Source organism: Larimichthys crocea, chromosome III (assembly GCF_000972845.2).
Source record: "Larimichthys crocea isolate SSNF chromosome III, L_crocea_2.0, whole genome shotgun sequence".
Lineage (NCBI taxonomy): Eukaryota > Metazoa > Chordata > Actinopteri > Sciaenidae > Larimichthys > Larimichthys crocea.
The window spans coordinates 14,132,167-14,160,054 of NC_040013.1; the positions used below are offsets into that span (position 1 = coordinate 14,132,167).

The 27,888-nt window shown below is 37.7% G+C and overlaps 1 protein-coding gene across 4 annotated transcripts in view; it reads left to right on the forward strand.

The window, feature by feature from the left end:
• The window catches only part of khdrbs2 (KH domain containing, RNA binding, signal transduction associated 2), a 67,503-nt gene that overhangs the window by 2,157 nt on the left and 37,458 nt on the right, over positions 1-27,888 (forward strand). For all 4 annotated transcript variants that reach the window (XR_003461613.1, XR_003461620.1, XR_003461621.1 and 1 more), the window contains exons 2-4: positions 8,616-8,743; positions 19,900-20,016; positions 26,591-26,737. Coding sequence is in view for 1 of the 4 variants with exons in the window: in XM_027274491.1 (XP_027130292.1) it covers positions 8,616-8,743; positions 19,900-20,016; positions 26,591-26,737 (392 nt within the window). In the remaining 3 variants the exon portion in view is untranslated. The remainder of the gene's footprint in view (positions 1-8,615; positions 8,744-19,899; positions 20,017-26,590; positions 26,738-27,888) is intronic.

The following is a 27,888-nucleotide window of genomic DNA, read 5'->3' on the forward strand; positions in this document are numbered from 1 at the left end:
ATCATAAATGACAGTGGAAATCAGTATAATAAAGTGTCAGTTCAAACAAACTCATAACGTTAACACTGAAACTGTTCAGGCTAGTCAGCCGTGGACAGTCTGTAAAATAATGTTCATAATTTTAACCACTTTCACACAGTTGTTATCATTTCTGTCAGTCTGTGCTCATAATGCAGAATCATGCATATCAGTGGACAGCAGGATTAACCGTGTTTACAGATTTATAGATCCAAAGCTATTTATCACTTAATAGAAGAAGAAAAAAACATAATCCTGCATTTTTCACACCATGCCCAATAAATAGCATAACACAGATTTACCATGGTCTGAGTTAACAGCTCCATATTTATGAAATGAATGTTTAAATTATGTTGCCTCAAAGTCATTTGTCTTTCTTTGAGCAGATTTAAAGCTGTTTGGGATAAAGCTCCTCCATGGGGTTGTGAGTGGATAATTCTCTTTCAGAGCACAGTGTGAGTCTCTTGTTTTCTTTGATAGTGAAAGTAATAAAACAGTGAAGCTTATTGGAATATACTTTATATATTATTCAATAAATACAGCATGTATTAAACCTTATATATTAAAAAACTTCACCTTCTTGGATATAAAGTCAGCATATTTCCACATGAGCCTAATGATTGCTCAGATTAAAATCACTTTCTTTTCATGTGCTGTACAAAAAAACAACAACAAAACAATAATGCAATGATTTTAAAGGTGGGTTGAACTTAGGCAAAGAAAGGAAGCTTATGGATCCCTGTGGTTTTCTTTGCAAGACTCGCCTACATGTCACATAGCCCTTTCTTGCCATGGAAACCAATGACATTCCTAATAACAGAAAAGCATACAAGGAGGCAGAAGTGACACATTTGATGGACAAGAGAACATTGGTTGCTGACAAAAACTAAGGGTATGTTTCTATTTTTAGGGTATAGTTTACATTGCCACTGAGCATTTTGACAGGGTTTACATTATCTCAAATGCCCCCACTGCCATGCTGCTATGCACACTGACAGAGCAAACATATCTGTATGACATTTGAATGATGTAGCCTCTCTGTATACATATAGATATGGAGGACCAACACCACGACTCATGTCAGGTTAAGCATGATATTTGGAGCTTCTTTTGAAGTCAAACATCACTCTGTCTGAGCTCAATACACACTTTTATCCACGTCGGGTATGAGTTTTGTACTCTTGCATTTAGCCATTCTTCTGTCTGAGTGGCCACTTGAACAATGAGCTGTGAAAGAAAGTAACCAGCAGTTAATTATAGTATTGGTCAGTTTCTGCTTGCACACATTGCATATGTAAGAGTAAATCCTGTGGTACAAACTATAGGCTGATGAAAATGCATTAAACAAGGGTCTATCAAAAATAAGCTATTGCCACATTTTGGGCAATGACCCTTTAAACTTTAATTAAAATGATTCAGACAATACATGAACCTGTGCAATGCACTGCAACCATTTCAGCCTTGGTTTAGTCCGCTGATAATGAAGAGCAGTAATTAAGATGGTAAGCTTCAATGAGTGACTATTAAGGAAATGTAAATCTATACTCTGAATATATAAGATTGTAAACGCAAAAATAGTTACAGCTTATTGCCGGATACAAACAATTTATTAATGCTGTCCATACTGCAGAGCACATGTTGCCTGCTCAGACAGAAAACACAACTTCTATTCAAAAGACATGTCTTACATTCTTACAATTGATTTGGATGATGCTTCACCACAGAGTGGAGTTCTCTGTCTAAGAATTGATTTTCATTTAATCTATCTCTCTCCTTGTTAATAAATTGTTGCTTACATTCTTCATTATGGCTCAGTATCCAGCAGTGACCCAGCTCACAGAGACGAATCAACACCACCCCATGTAGTCTGACCTCTCAAAAGGACACAAAAATTACATTTCAGGAAAGTGAGACATTGCATTACATTTTCAGAATTTAGCCGACACTCTTATCAAGAGTGACTTACAATGAGTGCATGGGTCGAATAAGATTAAATTCCAAGGTCGTAAACGTTTCAGGCAACAGAAATGAGTGGATGAGCCAGAGCACTCAGACAATAGACAGCAGATATCATATTATGTTACTGTGTGTCTTCAATGTTCACATATGACGGGAAAGTTAAGAAATAAAGAAAGAAGAGCAAACAGTCTGTGGAAAATACAGGCGTAACAGCAGCAGCAAGTGTTTAGAACAGAAGCTAAATTACTGTTTTTATGATGCTCATAATAAAAGTCTTCTCCTGTACTGTGGCTACATTGGAATGTGTTTGCTGTATCACTTTCAATTCACTTGTAAGTGACAGATTTGAAGTGTCTGCCAGCTATTGCAGCAGAATAGCAGCATATTTGATCTTTTAAAACACAGTCCAACAAATTATGTCAGTTTGGGGGACAAATGAAAAAAGAAACAATTCATAATTTTTTTTTAAACTAACAGATAAAAGCTACTGTGATGTTTCATCCAACATACCAGTAATTACATTTACACAGTAGCACTATAGGGAGCGGGATGCCAAGTGAACACAATTAGGAGTGAAAAAAAGGTCCACTAAATCAATCAATCATACGGTGAATCATTGCAGACACATGTCATTCATCGGACTCTGCTGAAAATTAGCATCTAATAAGCTGAAGTAAAAGCAATATGCTAATGCTCGGTGCTGTCTTTCTTTTTTAAAAATATTTTTAAGGATAAGTGGTAACCAGTGTAAAATACATCACCTTTGTTCCTTTCTCCAGCCCTACCCAATGTCCATATCCCCCTTACCAAACCAGAGCCCCCACTCTGCTTGCCAGATTAACTTAAATATGAGATAATTTGTAAAATAATAAATAATACTTATCTAATAATAGAAAGTACTGCATAATGCCTATAGGCCAAAAAGTGGAGCCTAAGTCACGCATACAAGCGTGTAGAACATGCACCCTACACCATCACAGTTGCAAGCACACATTGCAAATATACAATGTACACCCACAAGTCATATGTCATATATGTCACATCATTTTAGTAAAGAGAAAATGACCTTTGAGTATATATTATAATCATGCATTTTGTTATTTATCAAACCATGGACCATGTTATCTACCAAAGCTGAGGTTGGAGAATGTTTTCTGTCTGGCTTATAAGTAGTTGTAATAAATAGATGATTATTGAAACACCATCATGATTAAAATGTGTATAATTTGCTTGTGTTTTAATGTGTCATTTGCTTCAGTCGTAATTGCTTTTTCACTTCGCTTTCCGTCGCACATTCAGCAGAGAATTTGAAGATAGCATTATAATTAGATTGAAGATTTAATACTTTTATCACTGTGTCAGTGAGGCTAAATGCAATTTGCCTCAGTGCGACTCAGTTAAAAACACATAAACGGTATGTGGCCAAACAGAGGCACATATTTCCAGCCCCCATGTGTTTACATTCATCACTCCAGAGCGAAAAAGGCCAAAGTTAATTGCACATCTCGTAGTCCATTCCACATTTGGTAGAGTGCTATTACTACCTCTTTCTGTGTTTGATGTGAACAAGCAATCAGTTATAAAAGAATAATTAGATTGATTTGTTTTTGCTGGCGGTGTGAAGCCATTATTGTAGATATACGATTTAATAGGTAGAAGAAATCAGTGAATTATTTAGTTGTCTAGAGACTGATGGCAGCACTCAACAAAGCCTTTGTATTTTAGCCTCTTACTTCAATTGGTGTAACTGCCTACAGTGCAATCAAGCATATGAAGTACAACTCAATTCAGTATTGACTTCTCACAATATTTTGGATCAAGTATTTAATATAAAACAAATAGAAAAACAGCCATAGCATACAACTACCAGCATCTAAACCTGACAGAAGTCCAGAGTCCAAATGTTTTTCTAGCAATTTACTTTTTGCAGTTTTTCTTTCCTGCTCGTCCATCAGTTTGCAGGTTATTCAAGGTTTCCAGTCTTTCAGCCAGCCTTGCAAAATAAGAGGTGAGCAAAGTAAAAAAAAAAAAAAAAAAAAAAAATGCGGGGAGGGATGCTTACTGTGTGTATTATTTGTCTACACAGAGCACATGTCAGATTTCTAGACAGCCTGAGTTTGCTTTGTTGGGTGTGATGTGGTTCTTTATGCTTCGTTTTATCTCATCAAATCCCCATATGGCATGACACTGCAACATTGGAGGGATTATTTAAACCTATGTTTAAACTTTTGATTGGTTTCATTAGAATGAACTGTTTTAGGACCATATGACTGTGTGTTAGTGTGTGAGTTTTCTCTGGATCTACGTCTCTCTGTAGACCTATCAGGAGGGAAAAAACACCATCAACTCCCCAGCTATGTAGTAATAGACGATTTGATCTCGCCAACATCATCTTAGAGTTGAAAGCATACACATTTCACAAACAGCTCCCATTTAGCAGTAGAACAAACTGCATGCTTTAGTAGCATGGACTGTAAGGCAAACAACAACTGAAATCCAATAAAGCTACAATGTGAGGATAAACAACCGAGCAGTAAACATATTATCTCCAACAAATGATGCAGCTCCAAGTCCTCTTTCCTCTTATCAAGGTGCATACATGCTACTTTATACTCCTCACACATTTATGTCTGTGATATTCTGTTTGTGATAAGTATGCTCGAGCTTCTAGTGACTTTTTGATTGCTAGAATTCCAGTCTGTGCAAGTTGCAAAACATTTCACACAGTCGATTCATCTCAGTCCATCATAATACACGTATTGATAGTATATCTGACTGTCATTTTTTTTTTTTTTTTTGCTCAGCAAGAAAATCCAGTCCTGGATCTCTATTAATAATAACACAAAATACCACCAAATCTTACTTCTGGATTTCTATTAGAAACCAGCACTAATTTACCTTGTGTATTCATTGACATTTTAGTGTCAATGTTTTTGGTGTCCAGGATAAAGAAACTTCAAACTGTTCTTCAGTCAGTGTTGTTGCTCTGTGTTGCTGCATACTGACCAAAGCAGATGCATTTAACCGCAAGCCATGGCAGGCTGACTGAGCATATTTTCTCTTTTTCAGCAAAACCTTGTCTCCTAACTCAGTACAGTTGCACACATTTATCTGGTAGCTGCCCAGTTAAACCTTTTTTTTTTCATTCCTGGCTCCGCTGAAGCAGTTTGGGCAGCGCAACAGAGGGGATCAAGAGCACCAGAATAGCCGCTGAGAGTGTTTTACTCATTCAGTTCCCCCCCAAATGAGATCTTTTTCATCCTGTGTATGAAGACTGAGGACAGAAACCAGTGACCTTCAAAGCACATTCTCACTTCTCAGATCTTTAGGCTTCCGTCGCTTTCTGCCACGTATATGACAATGATGATACTGTTTGAATGTGTCTCCAGATTTAAGGATTGTAAACTCATTTTCTTCTTTTTTCTCTTCTTTCCCTTGTCTCTCCTTCTCTCTTTTTCTCTTTTTAACACAATCTTCTCCTGGGTTCACTGGCAGGCTCCCAGACTAGAATATAGGTGTTTCCCATTATACATTGTTCCAGAGTAAAATCATCTTCATGGGCTATAAAAACATAGAAATGATATGAACACTATGCCCATTTGAAAGTGAAACATCTCACAATGAAAACATAAACCAAAATGAATTCTCTCCCACATGCAAAGTCCAGAACTAATCTACTGAAGACTTTACAATGAGCATGAAAAACACTTTTAAATTCAAATGAGATGGTATAACTGGAACAAGTACACACAAAAATGTACTCTCAAATAATCAAACTGAAGAGACTACAGCAACAAATAATATCCATGCCCCCGAGAATGACACATTAGTCTGATCTGATGCCCCATTCAGCAACAACATCATTAGTAGGCTACTCGCTGTCTTCCAGGACTGTTAATAAATCCAATTTTTATGATGCGAGTTTTAGGCACAAAGGATTTAGGTAAGTTTTGTGAAAAATCAGTTTGAGTTAAAATCACTACTTTGTTATAGTTAGTGGACCTTTGTTATCAGGGTTACAATAATAACCAAGTTGTCATTGCTGAAAGAAACCAATTTTAACTTTCTTTAGGAAATGGGAAAACAACTAGCCGTGTCTCGTGTTAAGGTCCTATGTTTTGTTGACTCACCCAAACCTCTTCAGTATGTCTTTCTCCTTTGCCTCAAGTTCCGATGGCTACTAGAAGGCTTTTGTCACTTAAACTCAGATGTAATGTTCTTTTGCCGTTCTTTGTGGGATGACAACATCACTGTGCTGGTGCCTCTTTGAGGCTATATTCACTAAACACAGTGAAGAGCTGAGGTTGATGAGTGTTCTTTTCAGATATGTGCTCAGAAACTAAAGCTTTTGGATGAGCTGAAATCTTTACCCAGTGGCAATAGAGCAAAGGTCAAGTCAAGCTCACTAAAGTTTTACAATTTATCTTGTGGGCACTATGAATGTAACATGGCGATTAGTTTTTGAGATATCTTTGTCTGGAACAAAGTGCTCCACCACTAACACAGTTAAAATAAAACATTCTCATCTTATATGTTGTTTATATGTTCATCTTGTCATTATATAGCACCCTACTGTAAATAAAGCACTATCTATTTTGAAATATGCATGTGTATGCACACCGCAGCTTGTGTTTGATTTATCTCCTCAGGTAAGCCACATACGGTAAATGCTATTTTTAAAAGGCACGTTTTGGAAGCTCCTGCTATCCTGGGACACCTGTCTTGTGTGAAAGTGTCACACAATGAGGTGTGAATCAGCTGTGTTGATGGGAAGAAAATGCTGGGGTGGTCTTTAAATCTGTTTACCTGTGGTTTTAGAGAGGTTACAGGCACAGTCTGTATCTAGGGGCTGGCAGTGGCGGTGTGAGTGAGCATTACTAGTTCACAGGGTTCACTGGGTTTGACTAATACAGTCCTTTCCATTACAGCCTCTTTATGTCTGACTTCTGGCTCATGAAAGCAGTCCTTACAAAGGAATGAACACACTTTCTCTTCATTAAATATCTCTGTTAGTTAAGGCTATTCCATCTGATGCTGACTTCTACTGCATTTTTAAACATTCATTCATTTTGATGATCTCAAATTTTTAAGGCAATTTTGCAGCTTTGGTGAAAATCGTCTGCAAAAAAAGTGGAGACAGTCTGAACCAATTTAAATGATCTACCTCAGACAGTCAGACACAGAGAGATTGTGTCATGCTGGAAGAAATCGGTGCATTTCAAGCTGTTGGAATTTGATCTCTGTGATTTCACAAACAATACCAAAATCAAACAAAATTACCTTAGTTCATGGTATACCACAGCTCATAAGAAACTGTAATGAGTGAATATTGGAAGTGCCTGGAACAAAGGCATCTTTAAGTCGAAGTTATGGATGTCCAGAAGGTCATGTCAAGGAAAAGTGTCAGAAGGACGTTTCACTGGGAACATAAACCAGAGCATTGTTCCAACAAGGCGGTACAATTTCCCCACAACCTGATAACTAATTTCTGAGACGTTTAACATGAATTTTTAGGTGGAGGACGTATTTCTGTCCTTCTTTGGTGAACATTTATAAACAGAGAGAAATTCATTCATTCAAAGCCAGGGCTGTTTTTAACCTCCCAGCTTTGTCCACTGACTGTTGACAGCTCAGATAAGGATGAAGTGCTCCAGTCTAAATGACCTCCAGAGTTCCTCTAAAGCTGCTCAGGAGGGGTCGGTGACTCGTTCTCACTCTTATTCAGGAACATCTTTCATTGTCCACCAAGCGTGTTGCAGACTGATAGCTGTAATTCCACTGAGTATTAATTAGCAGTAGAGGAGGATCCCTGCTATGTGAACAACAGATAGCTTAATTTCTACAGCACTTAATGTATTGTGAGTGTTTCAGGTCAAGTGCTATAAAATGCATCAATCAAGAAATATCACTGTTCAGGATGTTCGGGGACTGTGCTGTTCCTGTCATGCTAAACTAGTGTTAATATGCACCGCTCATCCCTCGTTTATTGCAATAAGACTGGGGACACACAGGAGGACAATTGGGCCAATTTGCAGAACATTAGTCATTCTTGCAAACTACGAGGAGAGATGCTGCAATTTGATTGAAACCAATGATCTGCAAATATGATCTTAATATGAGAGGTCACAGATCTAATCTTAACTACCCCAGCTGACTTTTACCCGATAATATCAAACACTTTACATGTTTAATCCGCCATCTGCGTAAGTCCTGTGCTGTGTGGGGATCAGAGACTGCTGACAGCCCACTAGAGCTCAGTTTGCAGTGAAGTGAGGCACAGCGCGCTGAGTGTGACTGTTTGCCTCTGTTGTTATTTTGATTAGAATTACTGGATCATGAGATTACAGGGCCTGATGTAAAAGGACGTATCAAGAGTCAGCGGGATAATCTCATATCATTAAGTTTGCAATGTGAGCACATTTACAGCTGAGACACAAAATAATCAGCAAAATATTCACTGTGTGATGCAACGCACAGCTAAATCTCTCGCTAATGTGTCCCCAGACTAAGACGACACCATTTGGCTGTCATGCTGCAGTTGGCTCCAAAGCAGACTTCAGCATGTTGATTGATGCTTTTTCGCTTACATAACGAACTAATTATCTTCCTATTTGGTTTTTTATTTTGTTTTTCTGCAGAGATTGAAAAGTATGATGGTGATGAATTGAAAAAAGATGGTGACATGAAGAAATACCTAGATATCATCAGCAATAAAAATATCAAGCTCTCCGAAAGAGTTCTCATTCCAATCCAACAGTATCCAAAGGTAAGAGACACAACAACCACACCTAAGAAAACACAATGTACCTCTGACAACTAAAGATCATCTTCACTGTCGATTAATCTGCTGATTATTTTCAAGATTAATCAATCTATAAATTGTTTGTCAGTCTAAAACTCAAACATATTCAGTCTAATATGATAGACAACAGAGAAAAGCAGGAAAGAGGCTGAAAACATTTTCTGCTATTCTTGTATGAAAATTGTTTAAACTATTAACTGATTACTAATTATCAAATATAGTGCCAATTATTTTCACACTTATATGAAGACAACATCTATAGTATAGTTACATATAGGAATAATAATATTCCTATAATAAATATTATGTATTTGTATAGATATAATATATATTATTCTATTTTATATATATATATATTATATATATATCTAATAAACCTATTATTATAAAAACATTATAATATACTAAGGAGAAAAACAGATCATGATAACATGACTATGAATGCCCCCACTATAGATGTGTTACCATGGTACAAATGACCAGAACAGTTAAGCAAAAAGTAAAGTAGGTAAAAGCTTTTGTGTATGATATTGTTTCATTAATTTTAGTTGTCAATCTATGGATGCAGCCTCTTTGTCTAGACTCTCCACCTTCACCTACTCCACCTCCAAATACTTTTTGTCATGGAAACTCCCACTGAGCCTCAAAAAGGCTAATAGAAAGTCATCAGGCAGTGTCTATTTATTTTGAGGTAGTCATCAAAAAAAGAAAAGTTTTGAGTGCACTAAAGCACTCAAGGGTACAGTGAAGAACAATGACCATAAATCACTGCATGACACAGTACGCGTTATTCTGAGTTATGCAATGTCAGTAGTGACAAAGTTTGAAATGTAGCCTAATGAGCCTGCTCCATCAGGCAGCTAAGCAACAACACACAGCTGCTTGTGGGGAACCAAAAGGCCTTACTGCCACTGTAATCAAGGAAACCTGCTCCACTGACTTCACATTCACACATTCATGCAACAGGGGCCAAAGAATAATGGCCTCAGTGTAGCAACAAAGATTTCAACAGAACATATTTCCATATAGAATATAGATTATTTGTCCCGCTCTGCAAGTACAGTATATACTGCACATGTTTTATAACTGTAGGTAGATACATTAATCTATACATGGAGTAGTTTTCTTTTTCTGTGTATATTTGGGTTTTCTTCTACTTTACTTTACTTTATATAAGATGTTGTCCCTTTAAATGCAATTATCTCTGTGTCCAGCTGCCATGTCGATAACAAATGTCCTCATTCATTATGTTCAGGTCATATGTTTCAAGTAATTTATCAAGATGACAATAATTCATGACTATGAAGTCCTTAATATATGTTGCTAGTATCTATCTATCTATCTATCTATCTATCTATCTATCTATCTATTGTTTTGGCGCTGCAAACTTCCATCCATGATATCTGGTCATGGGTTGTTGTGTAAACTAGTAAACTAACCAGTGCCTCTCATATAAAACCTGCAGAACCACTTTCTTCTTTAAACCAATACCATCACACTTAGTGACATCTTTTTGTCTTCCAGCACTCGTTTGGAATGAATTACTTGTGGTCATTCGTCCTCTTGTTCTCGCTGCCAGTTCTCAGTAAGGGATTTATAGAGGAGAGATCCTCATCAAAACACAGACAATGTCCATTTTTCAGTCTTTGTCTTCTTACCCACTCTTTATAGGTCCTGTTCCAACTTCCTTTTTCATCTCACAGCTATTTCATGGGGCAGTCATATGCCCATGTCTCTCTATGTACAGTATATATTTTAAATGTAGTTTACTGATTGTTGTTCTGTCTCATTAAAGAAGACTAGAGACAAGTGGAGGGCAGAGGAACATTTCACTGCACCTCAGGAGCACAGGCAGTGTACTTCAGTTCAGAGAGCCCCTCAGGACACTCCATAGAAATCAATTTGCTGTTTCCACCTCAGGATCAGTGTTGAGAAAGTAATTAAGCTGTGTTCAGGAACTCCTCACTCTATTACATTGATTTTAAATCTATAAAAATTGCCAATTGAGCTAGTTTCTTGGGGGCAGAAGACCCACAATGACTTAAGGATCTCTCTCTGCCCTTGTGTTTCTGCCTCATTAAGTGCATTTTCTGTCCAAGTGGTACACCATATTTCACTCGGAAGTACTTCCTAATTGTGAACAATGAATCTCCCCTGAACTTACAGCACCTATACTGCATGAAAGGGTAGTAATAAACATTTTAGGGAATGGCCTTTCCAGAGACTTCTAGCATTGTTAAGAAAGTATGGTTCACTAGATGGTTAGGATAGATGAACACACATACACAAACACATGCAGTACTGTAAGCACCTATTGGTTCAACAACTTGAGCAATATCTTCTCTCACAAATCATGTTAAGCATACTGATTCTATCCTAAATGCATATTTTCCTCTTGGAGACTATAAATTTGGAGTAAATGAAAAGATTGTAGATAGAGTATATTGTTTCTACCTGCTGGTTAATTGCATTCACCTAGTGTCCCAGGTGTAAGCCAGTTCCTGATTAGACGGTTTATGAAAACCAGTGGAGCGTAGAGAAAAAGAAAAAAACAACAACCTGAGAAACAAAATATGTATTGTGAAGCAATAATCCTGAACAAAAAGTTCGCACATGCAATACACAGGCTCAAAATCCTGGTACTATGTAATGAACATAACAGTGCCAGCTCTGCAAAGCAAGCAAAGCAGTGCAGTCCAGAGAGACTGAGCAGTTGTCCAACAATAGCTTCTGAGTCCCAATTGCACAGTCAGCACCCTACAGGACTGCAGTGTCACTATCTTAAAAATCTTGGTAACACTGCACTTTCACTTAATGGTAATTAGTCACATGAAGCAACTCTTTGATCAAGTGTGCAAGGATGAGGAGGGAGGGGAAAAAAACAAAGCAGAGCTTGGAAAGATGAGTAAGATGTAGCACACAGCAAATACCTCAAGTTCAAAACAGACTTTTGACACTTGCTCAACACAGTTGACACAAAAATGACACATCTCTCAGCTAGACAGATGTTTTCAAAAAAAAAGATAGCAGTTGAGTTTTATGTAGGAATATAGGTGCTCCTGCAAATACTTGAAAACAAGCTGTATGACAGATTACAGAACACAGATTCATTGTAATACTGGTTTACTGCCTCTGCCAAAAAATACATTTGTTTTTGGGCTTGAGCAGACCTGAACATTAATATTGGACTTACAGTTCTAAAAAAAAATGTTTACACCGATATGCCCATTTTCAATGATCAATAGATTTGACTTTCTACTCTGACAACATCTGGGCGTACTGAGAGGCACAAACTAATTGGTTTTGTGTTACTTCACTTCCTCACATCTACTACTCAATAATGTTCAGTCTCACTTTCTGTCATCCTCTCTGTGCCAGAGCAAAGTATAAAATGTCATAAATCTGTTCATATTTCAGCAGTTCAACAGTGCTCATTCAAGCTTACTGCTGCCATCTTGCCACAACATAATTAAATGCAAACTAATATAATTATTACTTGGGAGAATTCTTCCCCATGGTTTTGGATTTGATGCCGTGACACATGGAAGATTAAAGTCCTCTAACGGTGAGACAACCAGTACTGATGAATTCATTCTATATGACACGTTGACAGACGTTTTCGCTGCAGACATTTTGACATGTCATAGCAGGAAAAGCACAGCTGTTGTTGATGACATAAATGATGGCTGCATTTCATTGGCCAGTTAGGCGGCTCTGATATTGTGCATGCTGGCTCAGTGGATTACCGACACACCCTAATGAAAGCTCTCATAATTCTCTTTATTATTTCCACCTATGCTCGTCCTGAGGCCTGTTTAGTTTTTGTTCTGTCGTTCTATGTAATTTATAAATCACATTGTATTGATGATATCAACAAAACAAGCTGCAGGAGAGAGATAGTGTGATGTTACACAAGATGTGTCCAAGTTTGCTACGTTTAGAATAAAAAGAGGTGATTAAACTATGATTTGGCTTCAAAAGACAAACCCATTAAGTCAATGCCAACACAACACATTACATGAATATTTAATTTCATTGTAATGTTCAGTTAGGGACATTGAATACATTTATTGCACCAAATACGCTGTAGCTAAAATCTAATTTTCATTTATGGTCTCTGGCCAGGAGCTGCCAGCAACACGCAGTTTGATGCAATAAAGGATTAAACATTAGGAAAAGACAAGTGTATAAAATATCGTATACAACAGAATAAAATGATTACAGTACAATACAATACCCATAAGAATAGACATAATTTCCTGTAGCTGACAAGGAGAACCAAATTTAACCCTTTAAACCTTTCACAATTATTTTGTTACTGTTAATTCTGTAACTACAAAATCATAATTAATTAGAATGTTCTAATATCTGATATAATTAAACATAATATTGTCTAAGCAGTTAAATATAGATGCTGGAGCCTGAGCACACCGTAAGGTCAATTATTTGATTTTTAATTTGAGTTTTTGGCGTCAACTTGCAGGTTGTGCAACTGCAGTATTTAAACCACTGCAAAGTCTCGATATTTCCCAAGTTATTCTCTCACAAAATCGCCCCTCAATGTACTGACATCTGTAAATCAATAGTAGATTGTACTTCACACTCCCCTCTGTGCTGAATTGTAAATTAATTTTCATCTGCCAGCATTGAGCTGACAAAGGTGCATATTCACTCAAAATAGGATTAATGCTTTTTACTGTTGTCGGCACGGGTTCTCTCTGGGTACTACCATGCAGTTAATAGGTTCATTTGTGAATCTAAATTGCCCATAGGTTTGAATGTGAGCGTGCATTGTTGTTTGTCTCTATGTGTCAGCCCTGTGTTGAACTGACAACCTGTCCAGGGTGTACCCCGCCTCTCGCCTAGTGTCAGCTGGGATTGCCTCCAGCTATCAGCAACCTTGATAGGGATAAGCGGTGATGAAAAATGGATGGATACAAAAATAAGCTGAAATTTCAGACTTGGTACAGATGTGACACCACTGATCTTTGATGTCTTGAAATTGTACACAGAGATCACAAAGAGCAAAATCACTGATAGCAAAAAATATGATTAAGATAATCAACTGAGTCATTTCCATTATCTCTTAACTAGAATTTATCCTCTTCTCTTTAATGAGACAGCTTGATTAGCATCTTATAACCTTGGGACATGAAATGGATTTTCAATGGCTGATACTGTCTGTGAGTCCAGGTCTGGGACTATTTTGCATGTGTGTGTGAGAGAGACAGTGTGTTATAAAAAGGATCTTTTAATTGTGATAAATCTGACATATTTATATTCTTACATTTAAACAAGCTCCATAGGGTGTTTGCTATCCATGCTGCAAGAACATCTCACACCACATTAAACTGTATTTTGTCCTTGTGGATGCCACAATTTTGAGCTTATCAGTCTTGGGTTGTTGTGACCTTTAAATTGTGCAGCAGCTGTGCTCCACCCATAGAGAAATTCCATTTTTGTCTGCCCAGAGATGTCAGTGTCCCAAAGAAAGGCGGTGGAAAGGTGTTTTGCTTAGATAAGTACTGAACACAGTAGAGGAAGTACAGAGTGTGAATTAAAATTAAGCACTTGTCCGATAGCATCACAGTTCCTCTTTCGGATTCTTCTGACTCAGTGTGTGATGGCTTGTCTGCCACAATGCCGCTCATGAGATATAATAAAAAATAATAAATACCCCCCTATGTTACAAATCTCCCCACATATACAGTGTCACAGCTCAGTGCGAATTACTAATTCTACGTATGTGGTGCGTTCACTCTGGAAAATCAAGTATCAAGTGTCAGCATGCTGCATAGATTCACTTTTGCTGTTGATTGATGCTATTGTCCCACAATGCAGTGTACAACAGAAATAGAAAACTCCCTCATTAACATACACAAGATCACACACACACACACACACGAACACAAGACAAAAGTCCTGATGATGAAGCAATGATGACACTGCTTGTTGTATTAGTACTGAATTTGCTGTATGGGGGTGACAGGGCCAGAGTCAGGCACACTCAAAATTTCTTTAAAAATTTTTCTAGTTAAAATTATAATATTGGACTAACTATTCATTAGAAAGACACCAATACGATTTTAAATTCATGTTAATGTTGTTTTGTGTCTGTTAATTTGGCCAAAAATCAGTGTTGTGTGCTTTGCAACAGCTTGTTCTACTGCTCCAAAGCTACCAAATGTGTAAAAAAAAAAATTAAATGAAACATTATAAAATTAAAAAGTACATATTTTAACTACTCTATCATGAAAATTATTAAAAGTGTTATGTATACTTTGTAGCATTATATAAAGAGTAACTGTGTTGGCCTTTCTTTTGTTGCATTTTGAGAAGGTTAAAGTTTTCTCCATTTGGTGAAGAAGTGAGATTTGGTGCAACAAAGGTATTTGTCATTTAAAGGCCATGGCTAGAGAAGTGGGAGAAAGGAGCTCAGAGTGTATGAATTGATTTTTCTTTGCTCTAACAGTAAAGTTAAGTAGCTGCTGCTCTGACAGTAAAACACATCGGTGGTCTTAAGCAGCTTCTGTGGCACTGCATCATTTCGGCATTGCTGGCTGCCTGTCTACATTGATCTTGGCTCAAGTTGTTTGTCACCTGTTAAAATTTACAGGAAACATGATGTTTGCTTTGCTTTGTGCCTGTGTGTGTTTGTGTGTGTAGGCCATCTGGGTGGTTCGAGGTTTACACATTAATGGGAATTGTTCATTTCTTTATTCTAACATTCTGAATCTGTTTGTTGATGAAGATGTTGGGTTGGTAAGGGAAGATCTAGATAATTTTGTAACCTTGTACAAAAAAATGTACAATTATTTTTGCGTTTTTTTGATTTCAACTGGTTTTTATTATGCTCATCTTTCTGTGAAATAAGCTCCAACTGTAAATATTGAACATTGATCCTGTTTTATTAACAGACCACATCATCAGCTAAGACAGCAGTTGTAAAGTAAAGTCATACCTTAATATCTGATACCACTGATTAGCACAACACTGACAGCTGAAAGCTTTCCAAGTAAACAGTAAATCTCTTCTGCTTGTCCCACACGTACCAAACAACCACTTATCTGCTTTCTTTAATGTTTGTGGAGCTGACAGGACATGCTACTCTGACAAGCTCACAGCCCAGTCACCCCTAGCTGTAATTAAAGAATAAACCTCAACCTGAGGCTTTAATCCTCCTATCAGACAAGACCTGGACTCTCCCAATAGCACAGCTCACTAACCTGGCAGTAAGTGCCTCAGGAGATCTGCAAATCTTGACTGCCCACAGTGCACAGCAATAAACTGTGGTCACAATGCACGTTTTCCACATTTTTGTTATGAGGTCTACATGGCTACAGCGACTTGAAAAGCTGCACAATTTTAATATTTTAGTGCTTTCAATTGAACTGACCTTATACTAAAGCACAGAAACATGCTGGTTTGGTACATGATATTATCCAGAGGATGATTTGATTCATATTTTTGTGATCCTTGATTTTTAGCTTTTCTCATCCATGACTCGCATTACTTTAATTTTAGCAGCAAAAACAAAATTAGAGTTATGAAAGTGTCCAATATTTTGAATATTTTGAGTGCATGGATAATTCTCCTTGTGTGCGTCTCTCAGGTCTTATGGGGCAAAAAAAAAAAAAAATACTAACTAACTAACTAACTAAACTAAAATAAAGCACTAAATAAAACACTACAGCCTGCACCAGAAACAGTGCCTTTCATCAAATATATACATTATTTTATAGACAATAGTGGTAATGTTATTTTACATATTGTATGTATCACCCATTCCATAAGAATGCTTAGGATTGTTGTGGTGCATTACAGGTGAAAAACTGGCAAAATGATGCCCATGAAAAGAGTTGTCATCTAAGGACCAACATTATGTCACACTGCCTCATTTGTAAAAAGGATCTCCTCAGTATGTGTCAGTGACTGGGATTTTACATGTAATGGATCATTCCTGGTTCTGTCCTCCCACTGCAGTAAACATATTTTACATGTCTTTGTGGAAACTACAGTAGTCTTTTGTTCCAAAATATTTAAATTTCCTTGTGACACTCTGCAGTCTGCCACTACAAGAAGATAAATGTAGATCACTGCCATCTTTAATATTAAAGTTTGGGGAACAACGGATTGTTTTATGAAACTTGTGCTCATTTCTTTATGAAACCAGACACCGGAAGAACCAAATAAAAGGAGAAGAATATTGATTACGTATAACACCTTACCTGCTTCGTGTGACAGGTGCACTCTGTTTTAAATGCTCAAAATAGGTCATTCTGCGGTGGCTTTGAGAGGTCAATGTACTGCCCCTTAAAGGACTACTCCACTGATTTAGCATTGTATTTATGTGACACTTTTATGTTCATGATGGACAGTCTCACTGCAACAGAACCATACATACCTTTATTGCACACATTCTTCATCAAAACCAGGTGCCACACTTCATAATCTATAATGTTGAATAATCCTGTTGAATATGTGCTGTAAGAGGTGTCAAAAGTATTCACATTCATTACCCAAGTATAGATAGATACTAGGGTTTAAAAAGACTTCTGTAGAGGTTGAAGTATCAACTCAAGCTTTTTACTCAAGTAGAAGTAAACAAAAATATTAAAAGTAATAAAAGTAATAATAATAAGTAGTAAAAGTAAAGTGCTGGCTTCAAAACTACTTAAAGTATAAAAGTAAAAGTAATGTAAAGAGAAAAAAAAAGCCATCAAATGTTATAGTCCCCGCGCCACAGTGGCCTATACATGCTATGCTATGTATAGCATGTATACCATTTGTTACTTGACACCTCTGTGTACCTCGGTTAACATACGTCACTTTTATGAAGAAGATCTATGGGGTTTTCCCCATTTTTTTTAAAATATATATTTTTTGCTGCAAAACTGCAAGTTGCCACTAGGCAAGATTGGTGAGACACACATTCATTTAAAAGCACAATTGCAGCATAATGGAAGACACTGCAACTACAGAGCACACAAAACAAATTCAAAAATGGAACTGAGTTACAAAACAAGACATTTTCAATAGAAACATTTTCTGGTATTCTCTGTATTTGCAGCAGGATGAATTTTGTACTTGGTTGTATTTCCTTCGATCGCTGTGAGTTTCGTCGTGCTGGGTGTGTCGTCAAATTGGTGAATGTGCTTTTTAAAATTGCTGTCCGCTGTGAGGAGATTTTTAAAGCTTATTGAAGACTGAAAAACAAGCTTCAGTCACTCAGGTTGTTATGAAAAGTGCTTTGCTCAGCTGCAGGTTTTCACATTAATGCATAGTGACTCAACCTTTAACTCAGAAAAAAAAAATCATTAATATTTGATATGTATGATTAGGACTGATGCTGGTTGTAAAAATAATATAATATATAATAATTTATAAGATTTTTAGCTTGATGTTTTTATGTGCGCATTTATGTGTGAAGGGGTATTAACGTTAGGATTTTAAAGGGGCATCAGAGGGTTGGTAGGTCATAACAAAACAGAATTTCATAAAAAATATTTTTCAGAATTCTAATGGAGCTTAATATTGTAGAATAAATTCTGCACAAAAGCTCTCAAATAAATGTTTGTCCTTCATGTAGAAGTTACACTTTCTGAAATACAATAAGTACATAAGTTCAACAATTTCACCACTGAATATTATATATCTAATATCTGCATAGTTATCTGTGTTGAGAATGCAGGGGGCACATTGCATCATTTCAAAGCTCATTTAACACCGAACCATGCCTCTTTCTAAGGCCCAAATTGCTCGCCATGGAGCAGAGGAATAACTCCAGACATTCATTAGCTTAATGAAAACAGGCCACTCTTCCTCTACCGCCCAGCGAGCGCATACTTGACGTAGCCGCAGCGACCATCTGCTCTCAAGCTCCCTGCCAGTTTTAGGATAGTCCTGTCAAAGCAACCCCCGTGAAGAAAAGCATCCACAGAGGTGCCTTAATCATTCAGATCAAAGGACAGGTAAGGACAGTAGGGATGCTTTTTTTGTGGAAAAAAAAAAAGATCGTTTTATCTCTGCATCCTCTTGCACATCTCTAACCTGAGATGTAGCGTTCAGTCATGATGTTAATGATGTTCATGAAATGAGCTGAGTGTGCAGTTGTCGGAGTTGAGTTGCAGCAGCCACACAGCTGGCAGTGAAGTTATTAGCCGCTCAGCCACAGTGGGAGAGGCTGCTTTGTGAAAAGGTTAATATCATTTTAGGGCTGGCCAGTGTGTTGTGGTGGGCGGCAGACCACCTGTTCAACTCTGGAGGGCGTCTCATATCATATCATCCAACAGCAAACATTTGAAGGTTAAACTGTTAGGTAGTATAAGTTATGCGTTTGTAGTAAATTATTACATTTATCTCATTTTCTAATTGATCTTCTGCTCATATTTACTTCAGAAATGACCCATTTGACTACAGTTGCGAGTTTCACCCCTCGGATTAATCACTTACTAATCTCAGCAGTGTTGCGCCTGCAACAACCCACAGCTACTTTTCTCAGTATGAGCACTAGCTGGTGCACAGCGAGAGGGAAATGATAGTCAGAGCCCCGAGGCTTGAATCTGATAGTTTGTCATCGGGATAGTATTACTTAATTTCCCACTGGGAAGAAACTCATTATTTCTGACTTTATCTCAGCACTGACCTCTGGAACAGTCTCAGAAATGTTATTGGTTTGAGCCCACGTTCCCTTTCCTTTTTTTTTTTCTCGCCATGACATGGATGACCCTAAACACCAATAAGCGAGGGCACAGTTCAAACAAATGGATGGGCGCATGCATTAGCTGGACCACTGATGAGAGTCCCATTCACCTTTAATGTGCTACATACAGAGCACAATTATATTGATTTATTACAGGCTACATTACAGGTTTTTCTCACATGATGAATGGTGAATGGAATGTGAGATTATATTGATAATAGTTGACTAATGGCCCACGGGCATCTTTTATGGTTAACCTTCTCTCCAAATGTATCAAATTCCTTTCACATCAGAGAGAGAGACTTCTTCAGAGACATTTCTCCATATTTAAGTCAGCTTTTAGCATTTTTTGTCCTCATCTTAGACATGTTGGAATCATCGATGAGGTGTCTGATTGCTTCTTTCTCCTGTGTCACAGTTTAATTTTGTCGGGAAGCTGCTCGGACCACGGGGAAATTCCATGAAACGATTACAAGAGGAAACAGGAGTGAAGATGTCCATTCTCGGCAAAGGGTCCATGAGGGATAAAGGCAAGGTAAGAAAGATATCGATCTGTGTTGAAACATAATTGTTTAGTGAGTTCAAGATATTGATCAAATGGAAATATTTACAGAAACAAACTGCTTGAAATTCCACCAAAGCACAGAAGACTATTCTAACCAACAACATCTGAGCTATGACTAAGATGAATAACACCCAGAGTAGAATTAATAGCTCTCAGTTGACAAACACATGTAGGAGAAAATGGGAATGCTTTTTCTGCCTGTTGTTTAATAGCATATTCTGTAATAGTCAATTATGAATGCAAAGTTATGAATCTGTTCACCAGAGTCATTTATCCTACTGACTTGTGGTCCCCTAGAGCTAAACTTACCCGAGCGTGTGCACAGACAGCCTGCTGGATATGGTGTTCGCACTCATAACAGGTCTCAGTGTGCTGCGATAGAGTTACATTGCTATCATTACTGTAGCCTCTGATTCGGGTATCTAGATATGACAAAAGACTTGCAGTGTTACTACATCTTTGGAGAAACTGGAGCTGCGTATCAATGCATCAAGAAAATGTTGAGGGTAAAATAATGCGGAGGCTGTCACAACTACTTTGAAGTGGCCATAATCGATATTTGTAGAATGAAAATGTATCAAGGGACAACGTGAAAGGAGTTGTTTTTAGTCATACAGCTCCTCTTGGCTTTACAGAGCTTTGAAGCATGTTTCAGCCCTTTGTTTAGCGGCTCGACCCACAACTTTTCTGTTTTGGCTCACTTTGCCGTCTCACATTGTGGTTTTCAGCTGCAGCAGCAGGCAGCTGTTTTCAGTGGAAAAGCTTTAAAAACTCACTGTATACAAAGCACCAGCAGAGAGACACAGTTAGAGAGCAGCTGGTGAACATAGTGAAGCATTTAGCAGCTAAAGGACCAGATATTTCCCTCAGGAGTTGATATAGTACAGAAACAAGACTGAAAGAAGGTGAATATTGGACTTATATCCATTAAGTGGATGCAATCATGACTCCAATATGACTGATAATGTTCCTGTTGACGACTGTGTTGTGTTCACGACTTGTTTCAGCTGCCCTCAAGTGGCCCAATCATCTGCTATAACAAGTTTAAACATATCACTGTGGTTCCAGTGGTCATTTGTACACATTAAATTCTCTTCTGTTGAGAAAACAATCTCACCTCAAGGTCATTAAGCAACCTGGATTTCCCCTTGGGGGTGGGGGATCAATAAAGGATTATCTTATTCTGGAGCTTTCAACCATATCACACTTAATCAGCAGATATGCCTAGTTGTCATGGAATAATAGACAGTAGTTAATAATTTACAGTCTCTAGTCTCAGAGCTACGCAGATGGAACTGTATGTAGATTCTAGTTTTTCTAAACTTTGACACTAAATATATCAAAGTTCCAAAAGTAAGAAACATCATTTTAAGTATAAATTCAAGAGAAATGTGAGATTTCAGCACTTAAAAATAAATCTCAAAGTTCATTCTTGGCCTTTAAAAGTGCAGTTTTAACCAAGTAACGTTTTGGATGACTAAACTTTAGGATAAGTCAACCTAATAAAGCCCAAAATTCATCCATAACAGTGTGGCTTTGTAATTAGAAATTAATACCTTTTCACATTGGATTTCCATACAGGCTTAATTGTGAGGCTGAAGGTCTTCAGTGTAATGAAGACTAAAGGCACTGAAACGTTTCTTTGCCATCACATTTATAACGTGCTTTGGCCAGTGCTATATTCATTTAATTCTTTGGCTTTGTGCCACTAAGTCCATTCACTTTAGTCATGTGCTGCATTAACGTGTCTTCAGTGTGTAAAATTAAGTAAAGATGAGCTATAATACTAACAACAACAACAACAAGTGCAAAATAAAAGTTTATTTACAGTACATGCACGCAGTGCTGTGTAAAGGCAATTCTGAGATTTCTTTCAAAATACATTAAATATGTTGGAAAATAGTTGCTGAAAACATGTGAAAAGACTTTGAACTATATATTACTGAAACAGTTTTTCACCAGTTTTCAGTCCAGGATTTTTTGGGCGGTCCTAAAGGGTGGCTCGATGACACGCTGAGGCCACCCTGAGCATACCCCTGCACCCTAGAAGAAAGATAGAGATTAATTCATCTCACTCAGAGTGTCTCAAAGTTAGTCATGTCATTTTCTGAACTCATCTGACACGTTTCAGTCACTTCAAAACTTAAGCTTAACTACTCCCACGAGTGGACGTGGCTTCAGCACATTTAGTGGACACACCCCCACAGCCCTGGAGCTGAGAATTCTGTTCATTATTTCCCGATTGGGACACCTAATTTCATAAATTTGTCAATATTATTAATCATTAAAATTTGGCTGGATGGTCAATAACACTGACAGACTCAGAATACATATTTATTCTTACTTTACATAGATTTTAAGTTCTGATAATACAATGATTGTTTATCATTTAAAAAAATAATTACTAAGGGTCCATATCACTAACACGGTGACATGTCATTTTCACCTGGATACATGGTGTTCTGTGCAGCACAAAGAATAATAATAGGCACTTTAATGTATCTTCCCCAAAGCCGGCTATGAAATGATCAGATTTAGATTTCGGTGTTTTCTGTTAGTGATATTGATTTTGTGTACAGTCTGACTGTGTGTGAGGTCGTGGCTGAAAGGCTGGCTGCCATTCGAGGCAGCTAATCACAAGGCGGTGTGGTACAGACAGAGCCCCATGACAAGCAAAAGCCCATCATCATCACACAATTCTGCCATTTCATCCAGTTCCAGCAGTAGGGTGCATCAGTCTAGCAGTAGTGTAATGTCTCAGTTTCCGAGAATTGAAGCAGCCCACCCAGTAATATTACACCATATGGCCAATATTACACAATATAACACCTTGTGCACAGATATTAGCCTGGTTAATATGGTGCTGAGTCATAGAGCTAAAGCAAAGAGGACCTTCCTGACTCTACTCTGTTTACCCCAAACACTGCAAGGTTAAAGATAGAAAAGTCTCTAGCTGTACAAACATATAATATCGATCAATTGAACACACAGGCAAGCTGCTATGATTGCAACTAATGTAGCTCTGTGTGCGCTGCAGCCTCTCAAACATTTCATTAATGTAGTATTAAGTAAGTATTAAAACAGCTCAAAGACACGATTGCACGTTTTGATCAGATTCATAATGACCTAGGCTCTCTGTTAGTGAAAGCCTTGTGAAAGCCTGCTGAAATTTTTACGAGTGATTTTTTTAATTAAAGCTGATTCCCCCCAGAGGGAAGCGAACGGCCCTGTGATGCAAGGACAAAAGTTTGAATCCTCAGATTGTCTGTGTGAGAAAGCGTGTGCTCTGTGAGCACTCTCGCTTCCCTTAACAGCTATAATCAGAGTGTCCTTGAGCAAAGCATTCGACACCCAAAGCGGCACCAAATTGTTGCAGTGCAGAATGAATAAATGAATACAGGTAAAATGCTAAAAAAAAAAGAAAAAAAAAAGTATGCACCAGCTGCATTTGTAACTAGTCCAAGTTTAAAAAAAAGATTCTTCTCCAGGTCTGACATCACTTCTGATTTGTTCAGTGTAGAATTGATTTTACGATTTAAAAGGTTCTTTTGAAACACAGTTAGGACTGGCCCCGAGCTATATTACAGATCTTTTAAGCCTTTAAAGCTAGTGCGAAGCTTCTGACAGGGCCCCTAAGGGCCTGGGTTAAGACTTTAAGGGGATTGAGCTTTTCTTGTCATCAGACTTGAGAACAGTTCGCATTAGGAGCCTGGATCAACATCTTCTGTTTACTTCAGTGCCTTTTTGTAGACTTGCTTTAACTCATTGCCCCTTTCCAAACTCAGCATTCACCTCTTTACATTCATTATGTTTTGCTGTTTTCTGTATCCCGTGGAGCTCTCTTGCTTTGATTTGTCTGCTTTCATTTCATTGTTAAAGCACTCATGTTTGTGTAGCTCTTAAAATATGCACAGAATGTTATTCAGCAAATTAATAAGTAATCTGTATTTTCTTCAAAGTCTTTATTTGTGTCATTTTTTATCTTAAAACCATAAAACATGTGGTGTGTGGCCAGAAGTGTGCAACACGTACATGTAATAATGTAAGGATGAGCTGAACGCACCCTGAGCAGCTATACTAAAACATTAATCGATGTTCAACGAGTCAGAAACATTTTTTTAGCCGGTGTTTCTTTTCATTTGTTTTAATTTAGCAATCTTTATAGAATGTTTCAAAGCTGCACTAGTAACTTTTTTTTTTTTTTTAGATTTCATTAACATTATGTAATGAGAATTATCACGGACTCTGATGCCCCCCTCGGCAAGAATTTTAGCTTTTAACTCGCTCCCTACTTTGCTATTTAAATTAATTCTCACTGCACTTGTCAACTCACCATATGCTACCTTCTTAGCACCAAAAAGTTAGAACAAAGTTAGGAGCTAGCTGGTGAACACAGCGGAGGATTTAGCAGCTAAAAAGCCAGAGATTTCCCTCGGGACTCGAAACCAAAACAACAAGTGATTGTGAATACTTGCCACGTAGACGAAACATGACTAAGTAAATGCTTATGTTGCTCCACATTCAGTGCTAAGCAATTATTTGCTAATGTCAAATTCATAAGATGATAATATATGTATATCACAGTATCAATCCTCTTAATTAATGCTGCTTTAAGAACAGCATGCTCTTGTTTAGCAAGGAGAGACTAATCTCATAACTGATGTAGAAACAGAAATCACGCCGCACCTGTCTGTGTCTGTCATGATGGCACCTGCATCACTTCCATCTCCTTTCTCTTCTGTCCCCCTCCCCCATAGACGGAAGGATCTCTCTGTGCGTCTATTGTTTCATTTATCAAACTTGTCACGCCTCACCTGTCCACCAGGCGTCCTCAGTGTGTCTCCCTTCCTGACACACCTGTCCCTCATCTGCTACCTCGTCCCCTTGCTGTACCCCGCTTACTGATTTTTGCATGTCTGAATGCGTGTCTGAACAGTAAGTCCCTTTGTTTAAAGGCTGCTATTTCTGTCATTTTCTTCCTTGATTTTGCTTTTTGAGGCACCTCGGAGACATTTGGCTCCAGCAGCCAACAAATCATTACTGACCATCAAGATGACTTGAACTATAAGCCATGTCTGGGTCACAAGATGTCTATCCATTTAAACATTTCCTGAAGCTGTTTTGGAGTGGAGCCTGCAGAGCATTTTTCACCACAAATAAACAAAAAAAAAAGGAAATTTCTATTGGAAAACAGTCACCAACAGCCTCACTGGTGCCAGAATCTATGACTGAGCTGTACTGTCTAGTCTATAATTTTGCTGTGGTTGTCAGATGAACAGTAATTATTTTCCAGAAGTTAAATTATTCCTTCCATGAGGTGAAGGAAAGGCCACGGATCATTCGGAAATGTTTATGCATGTGCTTCAAGTGTCTTCCTGATGATGTAGCGATTGCTCAAGTAACTCCTTGTCTTGAAGCTAAATCACAAATGTTACTACAGGTTAAAGCCTGCCTGTCTAAGAAATGCTTATGATGAAAGGAGGAAAAAAAATCAGAATCAGACGCTCTTCTTCCTCAAAATGATTTAAGAGCAGAAGTACTTCATATGGCTCAGTATAGATTTTTAATCAGGCCAGCGGTATGGCTCTCAGGAGGCTATTGTCTGTTGGTCGAGACTAAAACATCTAAACAACTACTTGATGGATTGCCGTGAAGTTTTGTGCAGACATTCATGGTGCCTGGAGAGTGAATTATACTGACTTTGGCAATCCCCTGACTTTTTCTCTAATGGCAGCATCAGGTCAAATTGTCAATTTGTCAAGTGTTTTGGCTTTTGACAAAATACCTGCAAGGCTGCTTGCTTGCTAAATAGTAAATGATAGCATGCTAAGACACTTAACTATACAGGGCTGCCAGGTTTTCAGTTTAGTTGTTGAGTTTCAGTATCAATGAAGTTGGTACATTTATGAGTAAGCCTTTTCAAACCCTGCAAGATTTTTTTGTTTTAGGTTTAGCAGCCAAATTCATAACTTTAAAGCATTCACAGATACAAAGCCAAGTTGGTAATCATAGTTAATTATAAGTATGATTGATCAGCCATCTTCCAGACATCATAGCATAAATCAGGAGACCAAACCTAACAAGCGTATCAGGGGAAATTTTAATTTCAGAGACTGTTTTCCTGCATTCCTCTGAATTTATGAGGTAATTCTATTGCCCAAATGTGGAGTTGGGTGGACAGGGGGAAAGGGAGCTTTGAAAAATGGCACCTTCAGGGGAATCTGGATGGTTGACTTGCACACAAACAGTGCTTCAAACAGTAGGTGAGCCACAAGCATTTTCATTTGCAACCTTCAGGAAGCAGAGGAACAAGAATTGTCCAAACTGTCTTTATTAAAACATTAAAGGTTCATACAATTACATATTTAAATTGCACTATTTTTTTTTCAAAACGCAATAAACAATATATAGAAAACTGATACATCATTAATACTGTTAATCCAAGGAATTGTATAATGTGATATATGTTACAGCAAGCATATTAGTATATTAATCATTGAAGTGCTCATTTATGGATTTTTTCTTCTTTTTTTTTTTGTCACAGGAAGAAGAATTGAGAAAAAGCGGAGAGGCCAAATATGCCCATCTGAGTAATGATCTTCATGTTTTAATTGAAGTCTTTGCTCCACCTGGAGAGGCGTATTCCCGCATGAGTCACGCCTTGGAGGAGATTAAAAAATTCCTAGTTCCAGTAAGTTTAATACTTCACTTTATTATGTCCTCATTTTTATTCCTGTGTCGTATGTGTGAACATCAGACATTAGTGCTGACTTGGTAATCTCTCCACCAGGCTGTTATTAGCACAAAGCAAACAGTTTCTGAGTTTACAGTATGGAGAGTTTGTTTACATAAGAGTAAGTAAGTGAAGTTTTTCTCTTCATTACAACCACCACCCTACACTACAAGTCCTTCCTCACAAATGAAAAATAATGTATGCAGCAATTAAAGAGCAGTATGGAACAACTTGCAAGACTCCAGCAACTTATAGCCTGGAGAACTTAGCAATAATTAATGTGCATGTTGTGTACACTTGCTGAGTCTAAGCTGTAAATATTAATCAGGCTTTGCAAATGTGACAAGCCTAATAGAGGACCTGTGCTGCACGAGTCTACTTTATGGGGTTCATGCTTCTTCCTACACCAAGCCAATGTTCTTACAAGAATGTCAGTTCACTGGGCCAGGAGGATGATGATGCTTCATCTGCACAGCAGTTCATATCCTTCCAAAAACAAATTACTTAACACAGGCTGCCAAAAAACAAGTGAAGAAATAGTTATTCATTTGTTCCTAATGTGTTATCTTTCAGGAAAATTAATTTCTGTAATCACTGAGCATGTCTTCCATATCGGATTTTTTATTTTTTTTGTCTTCAAACTGTTGAAAGTTTATAAAGGACAAATGATTCATAGAAAGTCTTGTGAGAAAGTGAAATGCATTTGTTTTCCTGTTTGCAGGCTGCTAGCTTCTTGCCAACACCAACTCATGAACCTTTGACTTGTTATTGCTGTCATTGTTGCTGCCATATCTCCATTGCAGTTTGTGGTTGGTTTGTGATTTGCTGCTGCTGTGCATCTGCGTCTCTCTGTCACTATCACAGGTTCCACTGCTACTGTAATTATTTTATCATTCATTGTAATTGTACAATATGTTTGTGTTGATTTGTCCTGTACACATGACATCTGTTGCACGTCTGTCCGTCCTGGGAGAAGGATCCCTCCTCTGTTAAAGGGTTTTTTGTGGGCAAGTTTTTCCTCACTCGAACCGAAGGTCTAAGGACAGAGGGTGTCACTCCCTGTACAGATTATAAAGTCTTCCGAGGCAAATGTACTTTGTGACTTTGGG